This window comes from Sus scrofa, chromosome 6, assembly GCF_000003025.6.
Source record: "Sus scrofa isolate TJ Tabasco breed Duroc chromosome 6, Sscrofa11.1, whole genome shotgun sequence".
NCBI lineage: Eukaryota > Metazoa > Chordata > Mammalia > Artiodactyla > Suidae > Sus > Sus scrofa.
Genome location: NC_010448.4, coordinates 14,849,922 through 14,871,224, shown reverse-complemented (window position 1 = coordinate 14,871,224; position 21,303 = coordinate 14,849,922). Strand labels below are relative to the sequence as shown.

At 45.5% G+C, this 21,303-nt stretch overlaps 2 protein-coding genes across 23 annotated transcripts in view; one reads left to right on the top strand and one right to left on the bottom strand.

Annotated features, from left to right (window-relative positions):
- Nucleotides 1-2,366, bottom strand: part of IST1 (IST1, ESCRT-III associated factor) — a 41,821-nt gene extending 39,455 nt beyond the window's left edge. The window contains exon 1 of one of the 3 annotated variants that reach the window (XM_021093850.1): nt 2,232-2,366. The gene's annotated coding sequence lies outside the window, so the exon portion shown is untranslated. Of the gene's footprint in view, nt 1-1,907; nt 2,026-2,231 lie in introns of those variants that run through there. The other 2 variants (XM_021093854.1, XM_021093852.1) reach the window with 2 other exon arrangements.
- On the top strand, nt 906-20,970 carry ZNF821 (zinc finger protein 821). 20 transcript variants are annotated; one of them, XM_021093834.1, is made up of 10 exons: nt 1,589-1,705; nt 2,368-2,430; nt 4,005-4,122; nt 4,884-5,023; nt 5,746-5,860; nt 14,050-14,175; nt 16,978-17,123; nt 17,807-17,911; nt 19,114-19,280; nt 20,005-20,970. In XM_021093834.1, the coding sequence occupies exons 5-10, from the start codon at nt 5,821-5,823 to the stop codon at nt 20,657-20,659; spliced, it is 1,239 nt and encodes a 412-aa protein (XP_020949493.1). In that variant the 5' UTR covers nt 1,589-1,705; nt 2,368-2,430; nt 4,005-4,122; nt 4,884-5,023; nt 5,746-5,820; the 3' UTR covers nt 20,660-20,970. The 20 variants fall into 20 exon arrangements, with proteins under 20 accessions (XP_020949500.1, XP_020949495.1, XP_020949489.1 ...); XM_021093838.1 differs by lacking the exon at nt 4,884-5,023 and adding an exon at nt 3,011-3,108 and having other exon boundaries at nt 4,035-4,122; XM_021093835.1 differs by adding an exon at nt 3,011-3,108 and having other exon boundaries at nt 4,035-5,023.

The following is a 21,303-nucleotide window of genomic DNA, read 5'->3' as shown; positions in this document are numbered from 1 at the left end:
AGATTTCTGAAAAAAACATTTTGCAAGAACGCTTTATGCAAATACAAGGACTTGTTGCTTTATAAGCAAGGCTCGGTATCCTCATTAGCTCTGTCTTTGTGGGGCCAGTGACCACAAGGAATATTTGCATAATACTTTCATATATTCATTTTACTTAATTAGCACAACAACTATAAGAGAATAGAGGCCAGGAATTATTACATCGTTATCCATTTTATATTTTACCAAGGAGTTCAGAATAGGGAAGTGGCTTGCCCAAAGTAATCAGGCTGGTCAGTAGCAGAGAGCTGAGACTCAAAGCTGGATATTCTAAAGTCAGACCCAATCTTCTTTCCATTGCATGCCCTCCTTCTCCAAGTGCGCTATATCAAAGGCAGGCTTAGGCACTCTACAGGACGACAGAATGGGAGGAAAGGAAGGAAGGTGGTGAGGAAATAGAAGGGGATGATGAGAGGGGAAGTGTTTTATTAGGAGGTGAGCTTAACCACTCTCAATTATCCCAAAATGCCTCTTTAGTGGCAAAAGAGGCACAAGCTACCCTTCTAAATTAATCCTACGCCCCTAGGTCTACAGCTACTGTTATTTTATTAGTTAAGAATCATGTAGGAGAGACCAGTATCCACGAGGACGCGGGTTCGATCCCTGGTCTGGCTCAGTGGGTTAATAAGGATCCTGCGTTGCCATGAGCTGTGGTGCAGGTCGCAGATGCAGCTCGCATCTGGCGTTGCTGTGGCTGTGGCGTAGGCCAGTAGCTGCAGCTCTGATTCCATCCCTAGCCTGAGAACCTCCATATGCCACAGGTGCGGCCCTAAAAAGAAAAAAAAAAAAAAAATTATGTAGGAGACACAAACGTCAAAAAAATCTAAAGCTTTTTCTCTTAGGTTCTGACAGCTGAACTTAGCCCCTCCCACAAAGGCCCGTGGACCCTAGGTCTCCGTCACATTAAACTCCTTGGGGGCCGAAGAAACCGTGAGGTGAGGGAAATGAAGGGAAGAGGGTTTGGGTTGGGGAAAGGAGTTGGGTACTAAGGTTGAACGAAGGAGAAGGGGTGGCTGCGGTGGAGCTGTGGTTGGGGGATGTGGGTTTTGTGGCTGAACTCGAAGGTGGGGTAAGAAACCAGGTTCAGAGCTGACAGTCCCGGTGGAGGTTTCAGGTTCAGGAGAGGATAGGGGAGCTGAGGGGCCGACAGGGCCATAGCGCGACGTGGGAGTGTACGAGGCTGGGGGGGTCTCTCCGGCGCGAGGATGGAGGCGAGGCCCCTCTCCAATGTCTGTGATTGGATGCTCCCTTAAGGCCCACCTCCCGGGACCCCTTGCCTTTCAAGCCCCGCCCACGCCATCGGGCGCGCGCCTGGGAGCGGGGAGGGGGACCGAACTGGAGTAGGGGGGAGGGGGAGGGAGAGGAGAGGCTCGTGCACGCGCCCCACTCGCTGCGGGTGCGCGAGCTGCGCGCTCCCGCCGCCCGCGTCGCCATCTTTTCCCCCTCCGTCTGTCTGTCTGCCGTGGGCTTTGTCCGTCTGCAGCGCCACCCCTCGGCTCCCCGCCACCGGCTCGGCCCGGAGCTGCCCTCTGCCCGCTGGGGCCCAGTCCCGGAAAGCCCCGGTTCGGCCGGCCTGAGCTGCGGCCCGTGGCCCATTGTCCGGCGGTCCGTCTGTCCGTAGGCGGGGCCCAGGGACCCGGAGAGCCGCGGAGCGCGGAGGCGCCGGGTAAAAAGACCCTCGACTCTTTCCCTCCCAGGCCAGACAGAGGATGCAGGGCTCCTCACCCCCCACCCTCGGTCGCCGGCTGTCGGCCCTTTTGTCTGTCTGTGTCTGGGGAGGGGACCAGGGGCTCGCTCCGGCTTGGGGGGCGGGGGCAGCCCAGGCTCTGACCCTCCCCCTGCCCCGGGCTCCCGCGACGAGGCCTGACCTGGCTGCCTCCCCGCGGCGGCCGTTCCTCTTTCCGTCTCTCCGGCGGTCTCGGGCGAGGGAGGGGCGTCCGCGCCGCCGCCCTCCCCGCGTGGGCCCAGGTCGGGCTCAGTCGGCACCGCCGGGACGGCCCCGGCGTCTGACAGGCTGTTCTGGGGGAGGGGGAGGATGGGCGTGGGAGTGCAGATCGGGGTATCTGTCCCGCGTCTGGGTCTCGCAAACGGGCTTCTAAATTTAGATTTCTGAGTAGCCCGTGTTGTCTGGGGTTTGTCTGAGCCGCATCGGAAGACCTCTGTCTCTTGTATGATAATTCCCGGGAATCTACCTGTGCTCACGCTTGAAGATGCCGGAGGGACCATCTCGGCTGATTATACGCACGCTCCAGACCAAACACAAGTGGGAACAGGGTGAGCAGTGAGGCGGCTACGTGACCGGCTTTCCTGTCCTCTCCTTTTTGGCAGATACAAATCACTGGGATTCAGGCAAATTAACTTTGCTCCGTGGGAACTGCACCAGAGCTGGAGGTAAGAATGCACCCTCTTTTTTGAAAGGTTGGATTTCACCCGTTTTTCCCTTGCTAAAGTCCAGTGTGTCCTGGAAGCTGCAACCTAACACCTGTGGGAGAGCAGGAATAGTGTTAAAGGGAGACGTTGGCCTCGCTCCCAAGGATTCTTAACCTCGTTCTAAAGACAGACAAAACTGCCTCCCTTTGTAAATGGAACCTCTTGTAGACCTGAATCTCACCGGTTACCTTTCTTCCCATCCTGTTTTTCTTCCAGATGGTGATGTTCAGGCTCTCCTTTTACATTTTTATGTTGGTTTCAGATTCAGCCCTGGGAATTGAGGCAGTGTTGAAAGTAAAACTGAGTTAGTGAACTATAGGGCAATGTATCCATGGCTTTATTAGCTTTTACTGCCTATAAAACTGTTGTTTAACCTCAGAGATCTTGTTGTGCAATCGAGAATGTAGCTCCAGGGCTAGTTATTTATTGTTAATTAATTAAATAATTTTTAGCTTATTTTCCGGAGTCCACAGCTCCATAGGCTTTCTTTTTTTAAAGGGAGGAAAGAGTATTTGCTTATTTTTTCCCCTTAATCCCTCAGGTGTGAAGTCTCACTGGGTACCATCTGCTTGGTTCCCCATTTGGCCACTAGGAGGATTGTGAGATGCAGTGGACACTGGCGATTTAAATATGCAGATGGTGATTTTTGTTTCTGACTTGTAGCTTTAGTATAGAACTGTTGTCTCACCAAGATTATCTGCTTTTTTTTTTTCGGCTTTTGAGAGTCACACCTGCAGCATATGGAGGTTCCCAGGCTAGGGATGGAATCGGAGCTACAGCTCCTGGCTATACCACAGCCACAGCAACACCAGATCCAAGCCATGTCTGCAACCTACACCACAGCTCAGGGCAATGCCAGATCCTTAACCCACTGAGCAAGGCCCAGGATCAAACCTGTGTCCTCATGGATTCTAGTCGGGTTCATTGACCACTGAGCCATGTTGGGAACTCCTAATTTCTGATCTTGATGCGAAGAAAATTTAAAGAATAGTTAAGGGAGTTCCCATCGTGGCGTGGTGGTTAGCGAACCCGACTAGGAACCATGAGGTTGCGGGTTTGATCCCTGGCCTTGCTCAGTGGATTGTGGATCCGGCGTTGCTGTGGCTGTGGTGTAGGCTGGTGGCTGTGGCTCCGATTGGACCCCTAGCTTGGGAACCTCTACATGCCGTGAGAGCGGCCCTAGAAAAGACAAAAAGACCAAAAAAAAAAAAAAAAAGGAATAGTTAAGAATTCATTTTCTTTCTCATACAATAGAGAGCTGTAGCTTTACAAATTTTAGGAAAAGTAATGATAGGCATCCTGCACTTGATTCAGCTTTCCACTTGTGGTTCCACAAACTTACAGGAAAAAACCAAGAGTGTAAAATTCATTCACTGCTTTGGTTAATAAATAACTGCTGATGCTGATGATCTACACAAACAGAACTTAGAGAACACATTTCATTAGCATTAGCCTTCAGCATAGTTCCCCCCTAAATAGTTAAAATTGATTTTTACTGTATACATTTGGAGTTGTTTTTTTTTTTTTAATTAAAGGTCTGAAAAAGAACTGTGTTTGATATGCAGATATGATAGAAGACTGCCTGAAAGCTGCTTCCTTTACCACTTCCTGTGGAGGCCTGTCTTTGCCATTTGCGGTTTCTTTCTTCTTTTGGTAAGGGAAGGCAGGATCTGATTACAGGTCTGAGGTCCTTTCTAGCTACAGAGAGGAGTTAGTTGGCATAACAGGAGGTGAGTCTTCACTAACTAGAGTGCAAAGTATAGCTGGTAGTAAGTAGTCTCTCGTAATTCCTCTTAAGGCAATAAGCTACAATTTTATATTTGCTTATTCAGTGCAAGTACAATTTGAGAAGGCAGGAACTGGAAGAAAAGGTAGAGGATGACCAGATCCATGTTCTTGTTTTTAGTAGGAAAGAGAAAAATCTTTCTTTTTAATCTTTATCTGTTTATTGCCTCTATCCTTCAAAGAAAATTCATAGCTTCCATTACTAATCCATTTCAGACTCTCTAATACCACCTAATGCTGGGAAAATCTTTCCTATAACTAACCAGGTACCTCCAGGCTGAAGTATCTCTTCCCTCCTATTTCATGGAAGCAGGTGCATGTCTCTGCAGCACTTCTCATCTGGGGACCTTTTCTCTTTATTCTTCCTACATAGAGGCTGGATTGAGAAGAGGCACTAAAGTTATTAACTTTGACCACTGCTCAGAAACATGTGAGCAGGTTCAGGCTGATGTTTCACATTGGGGTGTTGAATAAGTACTCAACAATGTGGACAGCACTTGGCTCTTCTGGTGAAAGTGCATCTTCAGCATTGCAAGTCTGATTTGCTTTAGTGCCCTGTCATCCTCAGTGCCTAGCACTGTGTCCGCATCACTAGACAGAGGCTCTTTTTCTCATGTTTTCATTTACAGAGCCTAAGAGTTTTGAGATGTTTCCTGTCCCACAAGGATATGATGCCTTTGTCACCTCCGGGAGAGATAACTTGAAAAAAACATCTGGAGGCTCCCATTGGTGCAGATTGCAGGGCTTGATTTCAGAGGGCATGTGACATGTGAGCTGCCACCTCTTTAGCTTCTTTTTGCTTCCTTTTACAATTCGTGGGGATGATCCCTTTGAGCCCGAGGTGCTTCTAACGCTGGTTGCCTGAATTTTTTCCTTCCTTTTCTATCTACTCTTATGACCTTGATCGTGATCACTTAACAATATTCTGGATTCCACAGGTGGATTTAGAGTGGAATACCCTAAATCCTCTGAAGTCCCCTCTCAAAATTCTTGGAATCTAGCATTGGTGGTACCATGGTGAGCCTAACTGCCTTCCAGACTTCTTGGAACCTTGATGCTAGAGATTTATTCATTTCTTTCTTTAAGTAGTTCAGTGATTGTTAACTGGTGAGTTTCACATGATAAAGAACTATTTATTTATTTTTAAATGTCTTTTTTTTTTTTTTTTTTTTTTTTAGGCCCGCACCTGAGGCATATGGAGGTTCCCAGGCTAGGGGTCCAGTCGGAGCTGAAGCCACCGGCCTATGCCAGAGCCACAGCAATGTGGGATCCAAGCCATGTCTGCGAGCCACGCTGCAGCTCATGGCCACATCGGATCCTTAACCCACTGAGTGAGGCCAGGGATGGAACCTGTATCCTCATGGATGCTAGTTGGGTTCATTAACTGCTGAGCCATGACGGAAACTAAGAACTATTTTTTTTTTAAGTCTTTCTGTCTTTTAATTGTGTATAATTTCTGGGCATGTGCTAACATTATCCTTTTTATTGTAGGTTAGCACCTTGCAAGGAGATAGTAACATCCAGTCCTGAAACTGGGAAAGACCAGAGCTCTTGGATCAGAGAAACATGTCCCGTCGGAAACAGACAAATCCAAATAAAGTTCACTGTGAGTATTGGTCTTTGTCTTCTGGAACCTGGGAGCATTGAGGGTTGGAATGGAAGAGTAGGTGAGAGGCTCACACTAATTTGTGAAGAAAAAAGGCTTAAAGGTGTTGAACATGATGGATTTAAAATGTGTTTGTGTTGGAGATGTTAGAAAGCTGTCTTAGGAATAGGTGTACTTAATTCATCCTTAGTGTTTGTAGTCACAGACGTTTAAAAGATTCCTACTCTGTGCAAAGCCTTGTGCTAGATGCGAAAGCTATAAAACAATAGAAAGATTTATAGGATTATAATGTAACCACAGCTATAGACAGACAGACAGATAGATAGATAAGATAGATAGATAGATAGATAGATAGAGAAATAGGCAGGCACATAGCAAGATAATATATGCCAAGTGCCAAATAGGGATGCTACAGACTGTGTATACTACAGAAGTTAAAAGGAGGGAGAGAGCTCCATGGACTGAGGTGGTGAGGGAATACTTCATGGAAGAGGCCCTTGAACTGGAACCTAGACCATGAACTTGAACTGGACCTTAGAGGGTAGAAAGTGGATTTTTTTTAAAAGAGGAAAGGAGAGATAAAATCAGGTAGGGAAAAACTACGTGAGTAAAGATAGAATGTATGTGATATGTTCAGGGGACAGGAAGACTCTATGAAGCAGAAGTTTCATATGTTTCATTTAACTCTATGTTGTTGTAGAAGCCTGAAGGCCAGGCCAAGATCAGACTTCATTCTGTAAGGAGCTACTGAAGGTTTTTAAGCAGGGAAAGTGGAGTGACATTTAGAATGCAGTGTTTTGGGACTGCACAATCGTGTGTGGGATGGATCACATGAGGTAGAGACTGGTAACAGGAAGACCAGCTATGCACTGTTGCCTTGCATTATTTCCAGCAGTGTCATATGTATGTTTTATTGAATTGCAAATTGAGAGGGGGCAGACACTGTGTCCCATGTATATTCCCATGCTCCCTCTCTACTTCTGCCACTTCTCATAGAGGGTGTTCAAAAGTGCCTTATTAAATTAACTTAATATGCAGATTTTAGACTGTTAACCAGTTTCCTGTGATCTGGGGATATTAGTATCCTCATCTAAATGCCCATAAGAGAGACAAATAGCTCCCTGTTACTATGAAGGGCTGATGAAAGTACAGCAACATTTGAGGAGAATTCAGTGGTATAACATATGAAAGTGTTTTTTTTTAGGGAAAAAATCGACATTTGAAAGGAGAGATTAGTCAAGGAGTTAAGAGGACTAAAATTTATTAAAAACATACTATATGCCAGGCAGTATGTACCTTATCTTATCTTATTGGGTAATTTGAAGAGTAGGAGATTAAACAGTAGGAACAGAGGAATTAAGAAGACTTCAACATTTTATAGATTGGAGTTCCTTTCATGTCTAAGTGGAAATGAATCTGACTAGGATCCATGAGGACGCAGGTTTGATCCCTGGCCTCGCTCAGTGGGTTAAGGATCTGGCGTTGCTGTGAGCTGTGGTGCAGGTCGCAGATGCAGCTCAGATCTAGTGTTGCTGTGGCTGTGGCGTAGGCCGACGGCTACAGCTCCAATTGGACCCCTAGCCTGGGAACCTCCATATGCTGAGGGTGCATCCCTAAAAAAAAAAAAAAAAAGAAAAAAAACCCCACAACGTTTTAAAGATTAAATGAGATTAGGGAGCAAACCTTCATATACAATTAATTCTTCATTCAAAGTCCCAGAAAAGTTTTATAGGAGAGATTAAGTTGGATGCTTCTAGGAGAGTGTTCTGGGATAGGTGGATTGGAAGGCTGCTTAGTATTCGGGTAAGAAGTTCAGGAAGGATTTAGAAACTGCTGCTAAACAGTAAAATTTAGTGGGCCTTGAATGTGAGGATTGTCAAGAAAAATCAAATGAATTCTTTCTAACTTAGGGAATCCAGCTCAGAGGCTCAGGAGGATTGTCTTCTCTCTGGCTGGAGATGTGTATTGATAAAAGACAGATGTGACCCCAAGAAGGCAGGGCAGGAAAGAAACTTTTCGTAGAGTGACAGGTTCACAAATAAGGCAGTCATAGGAGTTGAGCATTTACCTATGAAAGCCACCTGCCCAAAGAGACTTGGAAGAAAATAGCTGGCAGGGATGTGGTAAGCACCCAGGGGAGCCAGTAAATGCTTGTGTTGCCTGTGCCTGCGCCCACATAGCATAAATCCATCAGCTGCATCTCCTCCCACCATAGTCAGTCAAAGCCAGGATGAGCTGGTATTGGAGTTGGAAAACAGATGGACAAAAGGCCTCAGAGAAGGAGAGAGTATCATATCCTCAACTACAGAAATGTATTTTCCAGAGCTGATCGAGTGAACATTGTGGTATTGTGGAGCTGGTTGGACTTTGCAGATTCTGCAGTGGTGACTGTTAAGAGGGCTGTGAACAGGTGCAGTTCAAAAGCAGACCCCTCAGGGAGGGACTATTGTCAGTGACGCTTTTGGGCAGGGAATCGTGAAGGCATCTCCAGTGATGGGCCAAGAAAGAAGAAAGACACTGGGGTTTGCTGGTCTCTGAAGGCCTTCTGCTTATTTACTATCTTGGACCTGAAGCTGATCCTGTCTTTTTTAAAAGGTCATCTTCTCATTGTCCATTGACTTCTCATAATACTTCTTATTGACAATAATGACAAATAGAAATAGGTAATTTCAGTCTTCTCACTGTGAGTCTCCTGTCCCCTAGCAGTGAAACAGAACCAGTCAAACATATTGAATTTAATGCTGCTCATCTATTTAAAGTAAGTGGAATGGACTCAAGGTCTGTGAGGCAGGAAGTCTGCAGAAGCTTTGCGTAAATGTCAGAGCCAGTCGGCATCTGAGCAGAGTAGTGGCTGAGCTCCATTAGATCTGCTTTCTGGGAAGAAGAGGATTGTGTGGCATGAAGCTCAAAGCCCGCCTTAAAGAATATATTAAGAATCTCACTGCTGTAGCCTAGCAGCATCTGTCAGATCCACTTTAGAAGCCAGCGGGCAGGCTGCTTTGGCATATACTTGGCTTTCCTCGGGACTGTCTTTGTATCTAAATTTCCATCATGATCTCTCCTTTCCCCAGAAACATCTAGGCAGACTCTTGTGTTTTGCCCAGTTTGTTAATAGACTTGATGCAGAGCTACTGGAATATAACTCTAGAATTATTGTTCGTCATAGAGGAACTGCTGCTGTTAGACCTCTCCCCTCCCTCCTTCCTCATCTCACCCCCTTCTGAGTACAGATTTGTGTAAACTGTTCCTAGAGAGGTTGAAAATGCAATCCTTTGCATACTTTGTTCCAAGCAAACCACTAAGTAAAGGAAAACTTTTTTTTAGAGACTTTGGTTTTCAGATTACAGAGTATATATGAGACTAAAAGCTTCCAACTTCAATTAAAGTTTTCCTCTTTTACAAAAAAGTAGGTAAAAAAGCCTTTAAAGTCCCTTTTCTTCTAAAAACTGCAGCTTGTTTTGTCTTCATTCATTCTATCAGTGTCCTTGTGAGGGAAATGTTTCTGTCCCCAACAAGCGATAGCACTTTGGGTTATAGAGATCATCAGCTAGAGGTGGAATCCTAAGTGCCTCACTCCCAATACTAGCTCATTTTTTCTGAATTTAACATCTGCTCTCTTAGAATACATCTCAGCTGCTTTACTTAATTTGTCAGCCAGACATTGCATTATTTAACTGCACCAAGGACTCAAGAAAGAGAATTATAAAATCTTGGCCTCTCCAGTAACTTTCATCTCAAGTTTTGTTTCCGTTCTATAAACTTACTTGCGTGGCCTTGTTCTTATCTGGTGTGACAAACCTTAGCCAAAATCATACCACAAAAAGGAGAGGTAGCACGTCTCCTTGCGTGCTTTTCACTATGGAGCTTAGATGACTTTCTCAACTATTAAGAGACAAATAAATACCCATGTTAAGTAAGATGGTTGCCCTACCTTATATCTAGAGACCAGAGGATTTTTTTCTAGCTTACTCCAACAGTCTCCAAATAGAAGAAATAATAATACTTCATTATAAAAGCATGCAATTGTATAATACTTTTTTTTTTTTTTTTTTTAGGGCCACACCCGTGGCATGTGGAGGTTCCCAGGCTAGGGGTAGAATCAGAGCCACAGCTGCAACCCTACACCACAGCTACAGCAACGCAGGATCCGAGCTGAGTCTTCGACCGACACCATAGCTCATGGCAATGCCAGATCTTTTAACCCACTGAGTGAGGCCAAGGGTTGAATCTGAAACCTCATGGCTCCTAGTCAGATTCGTTTCCATTGCACCATGACAGGAACTCCTGTATAATACGTTTTAATCACTAGTATCTCTATAGATCACATTGTACTTGAGTTAATATGACATACTTTTAGCAAGTATCTCTACCTTCTTTTTTTTTTTCTTTTTTGGTCACCCTGAGGCATGTGGTGTTCCCAGGCCAGGGATTGGATCTGAGCCACAGTTGTGACCTATGCCACAGCTTGCAACAACACCAGAGCCTTAACCCCCTGTGCTGGGCCAGGGATTGAACCTGTGTCCCAGTGCTCCAGAGACACTAGGGATCCTCTTGCACCACAGTGGGAACTCCTCTGTCTTCCTTTGGAAGGATAATTCTGGGTAGCCAGATTTAGGGATTAGGTAAATAATGACTACTGGGAGATCATTCACATATCTTTTTTTTTTTTTTTTTTTGTCTTTTTGCTATTTCTTGGGCCGCTCCTGCGGCATATGGAGGTTCCCAGGCTAGGGGTCCAATCGGAGCTGTAGCCGCCGGCCTACACCAGAGCCACAGCAACGCGGGATCCGAGCCGCGTCTGCAACCTACACCACAGCTCACGGCAACCCACTGAGCAAGGGCAGGGACCGAACCCGCAACCTCATGGTTCCTAGTCGGATTCGTTAACCACTGCGCCACGACGGGAACTCCCACATATCTTTTTTTAATGAGGTCTGCCAGAATCACTTCTTTATGGTTTTTATATTTTTGCTTTATGTTGATATTTATTTATTTTTTATTTTTTGTCTTCTTGGGGCTGCACCCTCGGCATGTGGAGGTTCCCTGGCTAGGGGCTGAATCAGAGCTATAGCCTCTGGCCTACACCACAGCCACAGCAACGCCAGATCTAAGCCACGTCTGCAACCTACACCACAGCTCATGGCAATGCTGGATCCTTAGCCCACTGAGTGAGGCCAGGAATCAAACCTGCGTCCTAATAGATGCTAGTCAGATTTGTTTCCACTGAGCTACGATGGTAACTCCCTACTTTATGTTGATATTCAAAAGAAGAATAGCCCTGAGGAATAAAGTCTGCCTTAGCCTTTTCCCAGATCAGGAATAGAATAAAATAGAAGAGCATAGCTTTTCTTTCCAAACTGCCAAAAAGGAATGACAGAATAAATATATTCCAACTATCCTAGGTGAGGTTGCCCCACAATCCTAGATAGGCAGCTATATCAAACAGACTCTGTTCTATGAGGATCTAAATATTTAGACAACTTCGACAGACAGAAATTTTCAGCTCAAGTTGATGGAGGCTAAACTGGATTATAGCTGATCTTGAAAGGTACATATCTTTTAGATATCCTTCTAATCCAGTGCTGATTCCCTATTAAGAAAGAGGGAGAGGGAGTTCCCGTCCTGGCTCAGTGGTTAACGAATCCGACTAGGAACCATGAGGTCGCAGGTTTGATCCCTGGCCTTGCTCAGTGGTGTTGCCGTGAGCTATGGTATGGGTCGCAGACGTGGCTCGGATTTGGCGTTGCTGTGGCTGAGGTGTAGGCCGGTGGCTACAGCTCCGATTGGACCCCTAGCCTGGGAACCTCCATATGCGGCGGGAAGCGGCCCAAGAAATGGCAAAAAGACAAAAAAAAAAAAAAAAAAAAAAAAAGAAAGAGGGGGAGATGTCACTGATGAGAATGCTCTGCCCCTTGATAATTATATGCTGCTACATATAACGTTCCTTAATGTTATAACTGCCCATGGCCACTAGGTCCAAAAACATGCATTTCCTTAGAAGAATTCAGTAACTACTCCAGTTGGCTACAGTCTTGTGGTTACAGAGGAACCAACATGGAGAAATTAAACGCTTTATTCTTGCAAAAAGGAAAGAGAAGGTGCTATAACACAGAACTCATTTTTTTCTCTCCCTAGTGATAATTTATATCCAGTATGTCATTTTGAATATTATGAAAATGGACTTAAAGTAGCCTGTTTTTCCTTTCCTTGAGGACCGTGTGGCTAGAGGTACATTTGAAGTCTTTTACGCCCACTCACAGTATCAGAGTAGCCGTAATATTAGTACCTTCTAACCCAGGCATGGTAGATCATCCCAAGGAATCAGAACCATAAAAATGATGGTTCCTTTTGTCAGTACTGGCCCTGAGAACATTACTGAGATATTTGAGTTCTGTGTATCAGTTTCTCATGGTAGGAAGGTAGCACTGATGCAAGGATCAGAGCCATCCTTTTCACACAGAAACAAGCATTTGGTTTTGGTAAAACCATTTAATGAACTGCTTAAACTTCTCTTTACATCTCTACTAGAAAGCAATTGAAAAATACGGTTATTAGATTTGGACAGACCGGGGTGTGAATACTTAGTTCCACCAGAGACTTTCGTTTTCTCATAACTAAAATACAGATAGTAATACCTATCACAGAGAGTTTTGCAGAGAATTAAGGTGAAGTAGTAACTATAAAGGACTTAACATAAAGCTTGGAACTAGGAAGTATCAAATAATCACTATTAGGAGCCTCCAGCCCTTAGCATATAGTAGATGTTCAGTGACTGCTGGACAAATACCTAAGTGAATCGCACATGAAACCTACTTCACATCCGTTCTTTCGTTGCCCAGGGACTAGTTGTACCGGTCACCTGACCAGTTTGTTCCTCCTACATCACTGTATCAGCCCTGGAACCTGAGCCTGTTTACTTTTCTTTCTGACTTCAGTAAGAAAGCACCTAGTCTATTGTCAGACATTTCACCAGAGCTTTTTATTATTCTCTCTTGGTGGTTAGAGAATGGGGACTGTAGTTTCCACTCTGACTGAGATAATGGAAACCTGGAGAAACCCAATTCTCTTTTCTCCTTATGCCTGGCCTCTTGGAAATAAAAGAGCACTTAGATGTTAACTCTTCAGTAACCACAGATCCCAGACAGGGTCCCTCAGAGTAAATGCATGGTCATGGATGTGCCCAGGGCTTTTGGATACTCCATACTTAAAAAAAAAAAAAAAAAATAGTAGACCAAGGAGACAAGGTGAAATATTCATTGCCAGTTGGTTGGAATGTTTCAGGAAGTTCGTTCCTCAGCGGAAATGAGATCCAGTATTACCTGTTTTCCTTTCAATCCATTATTCAGCCAATTTTTTTGTTTGCTCATGACTAATTCTGATAAATGGGAGAAAGTTAAGGGAGAACTTCCAGAGTATGTCTTGTAAGGAGAATGGATAAAAGATGGGGTGAGAGATACTGTTTTTATTTTTATTTTTTTTTTAGGGCCACACCCGCAGCCTGTGGAGGTTTTCAGGTTAGGGGTCCAATCGTAGCTGTGGTGTCGGCCTACGCCAGAGCCACAGCAACACCAAATCCGAGCTGTGTCTGCAACCTACATCACAGCTCACGGCAATGCCGGATCCTTAACCCACTGAGCACAGGGATCGAACCGCCATCCTCATGGATGCTAGTGAGGTTCGTTAACCACTCAGCGATGATGGGAACTCCAAGAGGTACTGTTTTTAGATGGATTATTTGAAGCGCTTGTTTATAATCAGAAGGAGACAGAGTCAGGGCCATGTTGCTACTACGCTGAGGTTCAGAGATTGTGCCCAGGTTTGTTGTTCTGTCTTCACTCCATTACTTTGCCTCCTCTTGCCTCTGTCTCCCCAATTCTGATGGAAGGTTATAAATGGGATTGAGATTTTGAAGTTAAATTGGTAAAGGCGCAATTGATGACCTTTTAAATGGAGTCAAGTTTAGGATTTAAAAGAAGCAAATGATGCTTCCTAGAGCATCTGGCTTATTGCCCAGGAAGAGTAGCTGTGCCCAGAAACAGTTGGAGGCAACAAGCTGACTTGGAGATGAATGGCCCCACCACAGGGTACCTGGCTGTCCCCTGCCTTTGAATGGTCTGACTTTCCAACCAGCTTGCCTGGGGATGTGCTGCCCAGCTGGTGGCCTGACTATTTTTCCTTATGACCACCAGGGGATCAAGTATTTGCTGGGCTAGAAGAGCAAGCCCGCCAGGCGATGATGAAAACTGATTTTCCTGGAGACCTTGGCAGTCAGCGACAAGCTATCCAACAACTAAGAGATCAGGACTCCAGTAGCAGTGAGTTCTGCACCTTCTGGTAATGACTCAGGGCAATGGGAGAAGAATTATCAGAGTGTGTGTGCTCTGGGGTTGTGCATGGGGGTTGGGAGGAAGACATGAAGAAGGAGATTTGTGGATCCTCAGGTTCCCCAAGGTGTTCTAAGGTGTATGGGCATATGCTTGTCTAGAGAGAACAGGTTTGGCATTTTTTTTTTTTTTTTAGCTCCTGGACTGCAGTACTTGGCACAGTGCCACATAGAGATAGGTTTGTTGTGACGTTGATAGGGCATAAGAATAATTAGTGCTCAGGCAGTCCCTAGGTTAGGTCAAATTAAAAGGAAAAAAATCCCTATTTCCTAGGATCTTTTTATTCATAATTAATAAAATGTAAGAGTGATATTAATGAAAGTTTTGCCTGAGGACCCAGTTTTAATGTGCTACAAGAGGATTTCTTTTCTTTTTTGCTTTTTATGGCCACGCCCACAGCCTGTGGAGGTTCCTAGGCTAGGGGTCTAATCAGAGCTGTAGCCACCAGCCTACACCACAGCCACAGCAACGCCAGATCCAAGGCACATCTGCAACCTACACCACAGCTCATGGCAACGCCAGATTCTTAACCCACTGAGCGAGGCCAGGGATCGAACCTGCATCCTCATGGATGCTAGTCAGATTTGTTTCTGCTGAGCCACCGATGGGAGCTCCCAAGGACTTCTTTACTAGTGAGATTATGCAGCATATAAAATGCTAATGTCAAGGTCTTAAGTCCTAAGTAGATCCCTTTGGTTAAGAAATGGAAAAGACAGTGGCTGGTAACCTTTTGAGCCTCGTGGATCATCTGTTCCATAGCTTACCTGAACAAAGTCACTCTGAGATGTCTTATCTCCTAGGATGATTTCCACACTTTGTTCATCTGATCCATCTGATAGTGGTTATTATTAGAGTCAATTCAAGTTGGCATTTCTGATTTTTCTCCACATTTGGGGTTGAAAAAGAAAGAAGAGGGAGAGAGTTCTGCATTCTTCTCAAGTAGAACTGCAGTTTCTACTCAAACTAACACTTCAGCAACAAAAATAATAGTAATTTAACAAGTAATTGCTTAAGTACAGAAAAATGAACCCACATAATCTAGAAGGCCTATGGGAGCCATGAGTTTGAGTAATAGGTAGGAATGGCAGCATCTATAAAAGTCTGGTAGGTTTCCATTCTGGAAGAGTTGCATCATCCCTCTAGATGGCATACTTAATTTTTAAAAAAATCTTTCTAGTAGAGAGATATATTTGGATATTTTTGATAAATTACAAAAAGTGTTTGATACAATATTGTCTTAGACTACAAGTATTCCAAATAAGCTGGTGAGAAAATGTGGTGTGATTTAATCCGTGCCAATCCTTATTACTGAGATGGATTCAAACTAAAGCTTTGGACTGAGGAATAAGGCATACATACTATAGATCTTTCTAGGGCACACATCCAGTCCACCAACCAAGTGGAGTATTTGACAGAGACACATGTAACTACTACCAGATAATTTGGTTAGATTTCAATTTTCTTTTGAAGACAGGGAATATAACCAGACTTATCCAGTTACTGGTATATTTAGAAATTATACAAGAGATAGTAGAGAAAAGATAAGCACTGTTAGCTAGGAAAGCAGAGTCTCACTGCTGATGCGGAGAGCCTGGTAAAACTCTATCCTGTATTTCCCTTGCTGACCGTCATGCCCAGGAGTCCAGGATCTAGGTGTTGTTGAGATGGGACCGGAGTCTGATAGCTTCCCTAGGCTTGGCTTCCTCTCCTGACCTTCAGAGTACTAGAACTCTTTTTTTTTTTTTTGAGAAAGAATTCCCTATGTTATTATGTGGTTTTTTAATCATTTTCTCCTATTTGATAAATAATAGGGAAAAAAATCAGCTCATACAAACCTTGCAGCCATAGGTCTCCAGCCATAGGCCAACCTCCATATAGCCACATTCTGGCCTCTAAACTAAAACAAATACAAGTCTTACCTTAGTCACAAGAAATTATATTTCATCCTAAAGTAATGAATGTCCCATTCCCTCCACTTAAATGCATTCAATTATCCATCAGATCACCCAAAGAACTAACAGAAACAATGGACTCATTTAGCTTAGAATGATGAGTTACTAGCAGGGTAAGGACACAGTGAGTCGAATACCATCGCAAAATGCCCAGCGTTTCTTGCTGAACTAACTTTTCCACTGTACTAAGCAGCTTTTTCCCAATAAAGTAACATTTCCACCTAGTTTCCTACTGTCACCTTTATGATAAGAGGAAAGAAAAACCTGTTGGCGTTTCTGTAAGTGTGCCTTGGAGTTTGTTGGGAGAGGACAGATTAGTGGGTCTCAGAATAGAATAGCATATGTGACACCATGGAGAAATTGTGCAGGGAGGTTACAGAGAAGACTAAGTAATAAAATCAATGAGAAGTATTGGTAAGTCAGAAGCGATGTGTGGGAATGAGCATGGTATGAGGTGCGTGGGAGGTGTGATTTGAAGTGTGAGATATTTGGGAACTACGTGAAAGAAGTTATCATTTTTAATGATAATACACAGGGCCTAATAACCATTTTCCACTGCAGTTTGCCTCCGATTTTCTCTTTAGTGTGTATATGACATTATAAACAACAGTTATAGCTGGCTTCCACTTAACATGATTTGTACCCAAATAAGCACTGATACAAACTATATTATGGAAGATCTGAAAGTATTTTCCATTATAGCTGCAAATTCTAGAGTGGAAAGCAACGCAAGATGTATTCATGCAAAAGTCAGAACAAGTGACCAGTTTGTGTGTTCCAGGTGACAGTGAGGGTGATGAAGAGGAGACCACACAAGATGAAGTTTCTTCCCACACATCAGAGGAAGATGGAGGGGTGGTCAAAGTGGAAAAAGAGTTAGAAAATGCAGAACAGCCTGTTGGTGGGAACAAAGTGGTAGAGCATGAGGCAAGTGACAAATGGCTCCTGAGTCCGGGAGCCCCTTACCCGTCTGCTCTGCCCTGATGCCTCTCTTCCACGTGTACCACTCTTGCCTCTGAAGCTCTCCTGGGCCTTCATAGGAAGCCTCTCTCTTCACAACATCAGTTACCCAAACCTCAGACACACAGTTCTCTTCACACCCAGCTTTCCTTTTCCACCCACATATCACAACACCCACACACAGCTCTCCTTCGTAAGCTCCCCACTCCTTTCCAGAAGAACATCCACCTTTGTAAAACTATTAGCTGATTTCCTGAGGTGTACTCTTGCATATGCTTGCAAATTTAAGTGGAAGTGTTAACTGAGGTGCCATCTTTTCGCTAAATTGTTTCCTGAGGATTCCCGCAAAAGGCATGGCAGGAGGGAAGCTAATCTTCTCTCTATAAAGTTTACACTAAGGAAAAAATTAGATAAGCTCTCTCTGGAGGAATCCTGTGTCTTCATGGCAGGAAGCCTTGGAGAAAATGAAGATGGGAGCAAATTTAATTCCCTTTCCCATATTACTTTTTCCTTCAGTTCACAAGGGGACCCTAGCAATAACGTGTGATAAGTGGTTGTGTTCCTTTTAACAGGATACTATCTTAAAAGAAGTAGGGGCAGGAAAGAGACTGGTAAACTGTCCTAATGAATTGTCTGCTTTTAAATTGCAGGTCACAGAGAATTTGAATTCTGACCCCTTACTTGGGCTCTGCCAGTGTCCCCTCTGCCAGCTAGACTGTGGGAGTCGGGAGCAGCTGATTGCGCACGTATACCAGGTATGGCATGGGGAGCTGCGTGCATGTGTGTGGGGACACGAGGGCCAGCAACTTGATTAATCACCAGCTCCTGAAAGAACCTTGGGTTGTCGCGTCCACCAAGACTCCACTCCAATCCTCAGAACGTTTTACAGAATAAGTGGGATATGTTGGGTGAATATGTTCTGGATTTCCAGGCAGACACACTGTGAAAATTAAGTATCACAAAAAGAGAAAGAGAAAGAAAGGAGTTCCCACTGTGGCATAGCAGGTTAAGGAGTTAAGGATCTAGCTTTGCCTCTGTGGCAGCAAGGGTTCAATCCCGGACCTGGTGCAGTGGTTAAGGATCTGGCATTGCTGCAGCTGTGGTGTAGATTGCAGCTGTAGCTCACATTTGATCCCTGGCCCGGAAACTTCCATAGGCTATGGGTGCAGCAAAAAAAAAAAAAAAAAAAGAAAGAAAGAAAGAAAAGAAAGTCTCTTTTTTCTCTAAATTAATTAATGCATATTGTAAATACAGGAATAGAAACATTCATTAATCATGAGGGCTTTGTTTCAAAGAAGAAAAAAATGAATTAACTGTTTCTGAAATCCTGGAGAAAGTTAGTAAACACCAGGGTATCAGAACAAGACAAACTTTTGATTTTTTTCCCCCTGATCCAGTCGCAAAGCACATGCGCCTTAGGATGTGTATTGAACAAGCATCAGCACATATGGCAGCCTGACTTTTACCATAAAGATAATTGGTTCATGAAGAGAAGCATTTCTTCAGAAGACTGATTTTAAAAGACTGAAGGAAAGGCAGTGCATTTAAATACGTTTTGGAGACCAGTCTTCCAAGCCAGCTTCTGGAGTTGGCCTTCAACCTTCCCTCAAAATGCTCTTGTACCTCCACAACATGAGGCAAGCAGACCATGAGAAATTATCCTGAACAGGAATTCTTCTCAGGCTCTGAAGAGGGCTCTGGCTCTGGAGTCCCCTTGTTCCCCAAGCCAGCCACGTGTCCCAGAAGGTGGTCACAATGCGAATGAATGAAATCTGAACAGTGGTCTGGATGGTCCAACCCTTTATGACCCAAGAGACTCTTACTCTTCCAGGTGCTAAATAAGTCCCTTGTTACTTGAGACTAAGGAAAGGGAACACTTCCCCAAAAGTAGTTCCTAAGAGGGTGTAGACTGTCCTAGCCGTGGCGTGAGTTGACCGATTAAGGCTCTCTTTTACAGCACACTGCAGCAGTGGTCAGCGCCAAGAGCTATATGTGTCCTGTCTGTGGCCGGGCCCTTAGCTCCCCAGGGTCATTGGGTCGCCACCTCTTAATCCACTCGGAGGACCAGCGGTCTAACTGTGCTGTGTGTGGAGCCCGCTTCACCAGCCATGCCACATTTAACAGGTTAGCTGGGCACCTAACCCTCTGTGCTGGGAACAAATTACTGGGTGTAGGTTCTGCTCTCCCAAGTCAAAGTGAAGACTAGAGCTAGGAAACGCAAAGGCAACTGACCCATGACTCTTTGGAGATACAAGCCTTGAGGCTGGTAAATAGGCCCTTTCCATTAGATTTCCCCAAAGGAAAATGAACTCCCATTTCTTTTCTCTGTCAGAATGTTTTCATCTAGAATGAGACGTGGGGAAGTCCAAGAACATTCATGATAAGCGTGGAGAAAGGAGTTATAGGGTACCACTGTGTCCCCGGAGGATTAGAACCATGTGAATTGTGTCCGAGTCTTGTTTGCTCGTGTACAACACAGGGTGGGCGGAGGGGAGGTTGAGCCAGTAGACTGGACAGCCTCTAGTTCAGAGGGGACTGCCCTGCACAGCTCCCATAAGTACCACCAGTCTGGCTTGAACGGACCACGCGTTGTAGGGGTTTGTCTGATTTCTGGTGGCTGGCTGTGGCGGTTGGCTCAGTCTCTAATTCCATATGGGCTTTAAGACTTGGTAGACTCCCTAGCCCAGAGAAGGGCAAGGGTGGAAAGCTAGGGGAGGTTTCCCAAGCATTCTCTTTGGCCCCTACTGGTGAACTTGGAGCAGCTGGCCTAGTAGGACAGTTACCCAGGCCTGGATACTGGAGCCTTGCTGGACGGTGACACTAACCATTCACCATTTTTGCTTTCCAGCGAGAAGCTTCCCGAAGTCCTTAATATGGAATCCCTGCCCCCAGCCCACAGTGAGGGCCCCTCCAGTGCCGAGGGGAAGGACATTGCCTTTAGTCCTCCAGTGTACCCTGCTGGAATTCTGCTTGTGTGCAACAACTGTGCTGCCTACCGGAAGCTGCTAGAAGCGCAGACCCCCAGTGTACGCAAGTGGGCCCTGCGTCGACAGAACGAGCCTTTGGAAGTCCGGCTGCAGCGGCTGGAACGAGAGCGCACAGCGAAGAAGAGCCGGCGGGACAATGAGACCCCCGAGGAGCGGGAGGTAAGGCGCATGAGGGACCGGGAAGCCAAGCGCCTACAGCGCATGCAGGAGACGGATGAGCAGCGGGCACGCCGGCTGCAGCGAGATCGGGAGGCCATGAGACTGAAGCGCGCCAATGAAACCCCGGAGAAGCGGCAGGCCCGGCTCATCCGGGAGCGGGAGGCCAAGCGGCTCAAGAGGAGGCTGGAGAAAATGGACATGATGTTGCGAGCTCAGTTTGGCCAGGACCCTTCTGCCATGGCAGCCTTAGCAGCTGAGATGAACTTTTTCCAGCTACCTGTGAGTGGGGTGGAGTTGGACAGCCAGCTTCTGGGAAAGATGGCCTTTGAAGAGCAAAACAACAGCTCTCTGCACTGAACCGTACCCTCCTGCCTGCCTCCCCAGCCACCCCAGCCCACAGGGATTCATGCTCCAGCCTCCCACAGGGCTCCGTCCTTGCTGCCGGAGGCAGGCTTGAGTGTGTTGCAGGTGGACCTGTGTACCCCTTGCATGTGGGAGCAGGATGATGGGGTCAGGAGGGACCTGGCTCAAGGCAGCTATGGGCGAGGGAGCAGGCACTCCAGAGAGCCGGACTCCCCGCCCTCTGCTGCAGGGCATGCACGTAGGACTGGAGCCCCCTGCGCAGCCTCCCAGTCGAGGGCAAATAAATTAATTTTATCTTTTCTGGCCCTTTCCTGCCTTTCTATTGATTTCGTTCCAGCAAGGGACGTGATCTAGGGGAGACCCAGCTGGACATTTTCAGTCAGTGACTTCTGGCAGCTTGTCCTTTTCTGAGGGAGGGTGGTCCTCAAGAGAGGCTCTCCAGGCAGAGATCCCGCTTTGGGCCTTCACAAGTCAATGGTGGCATGAAGAACGAACCGATGTGGAATTTGTGAGGGTCCCTTCCCATGACCCTAATGAAGATCACCTGTGGTCCCAAGAGCTCTTTCAACCTAACTTACCTTTCCAAACTCAGAAGTAGACGCCTTTCCTCATAACTGTCATTTGCTAAAGAGGATGCA

Coding starts and splice junctions, on each gene's coding strand:
- ZNF821 (XM_021093841.1), top strand. CDS start 5,821: ATGTCCCGTCGGAAACAGACAAATCCAAATAAAGTTCACT. Junction 14,176..16,977: donor AGATCAGGACTCCAGTAGCA/GTGAGTTCTGCA, acceptor TGTGTGTTCCAG/GTGACAGTGAGGGTGATGAA. Junction 17,124..17,806: donor ACAAAGTGGTAGAGCATGAG/GCAAGTGACAAA, acceptor TTTAAATTGCAG/GTCACAGAGAATTTGAATTC.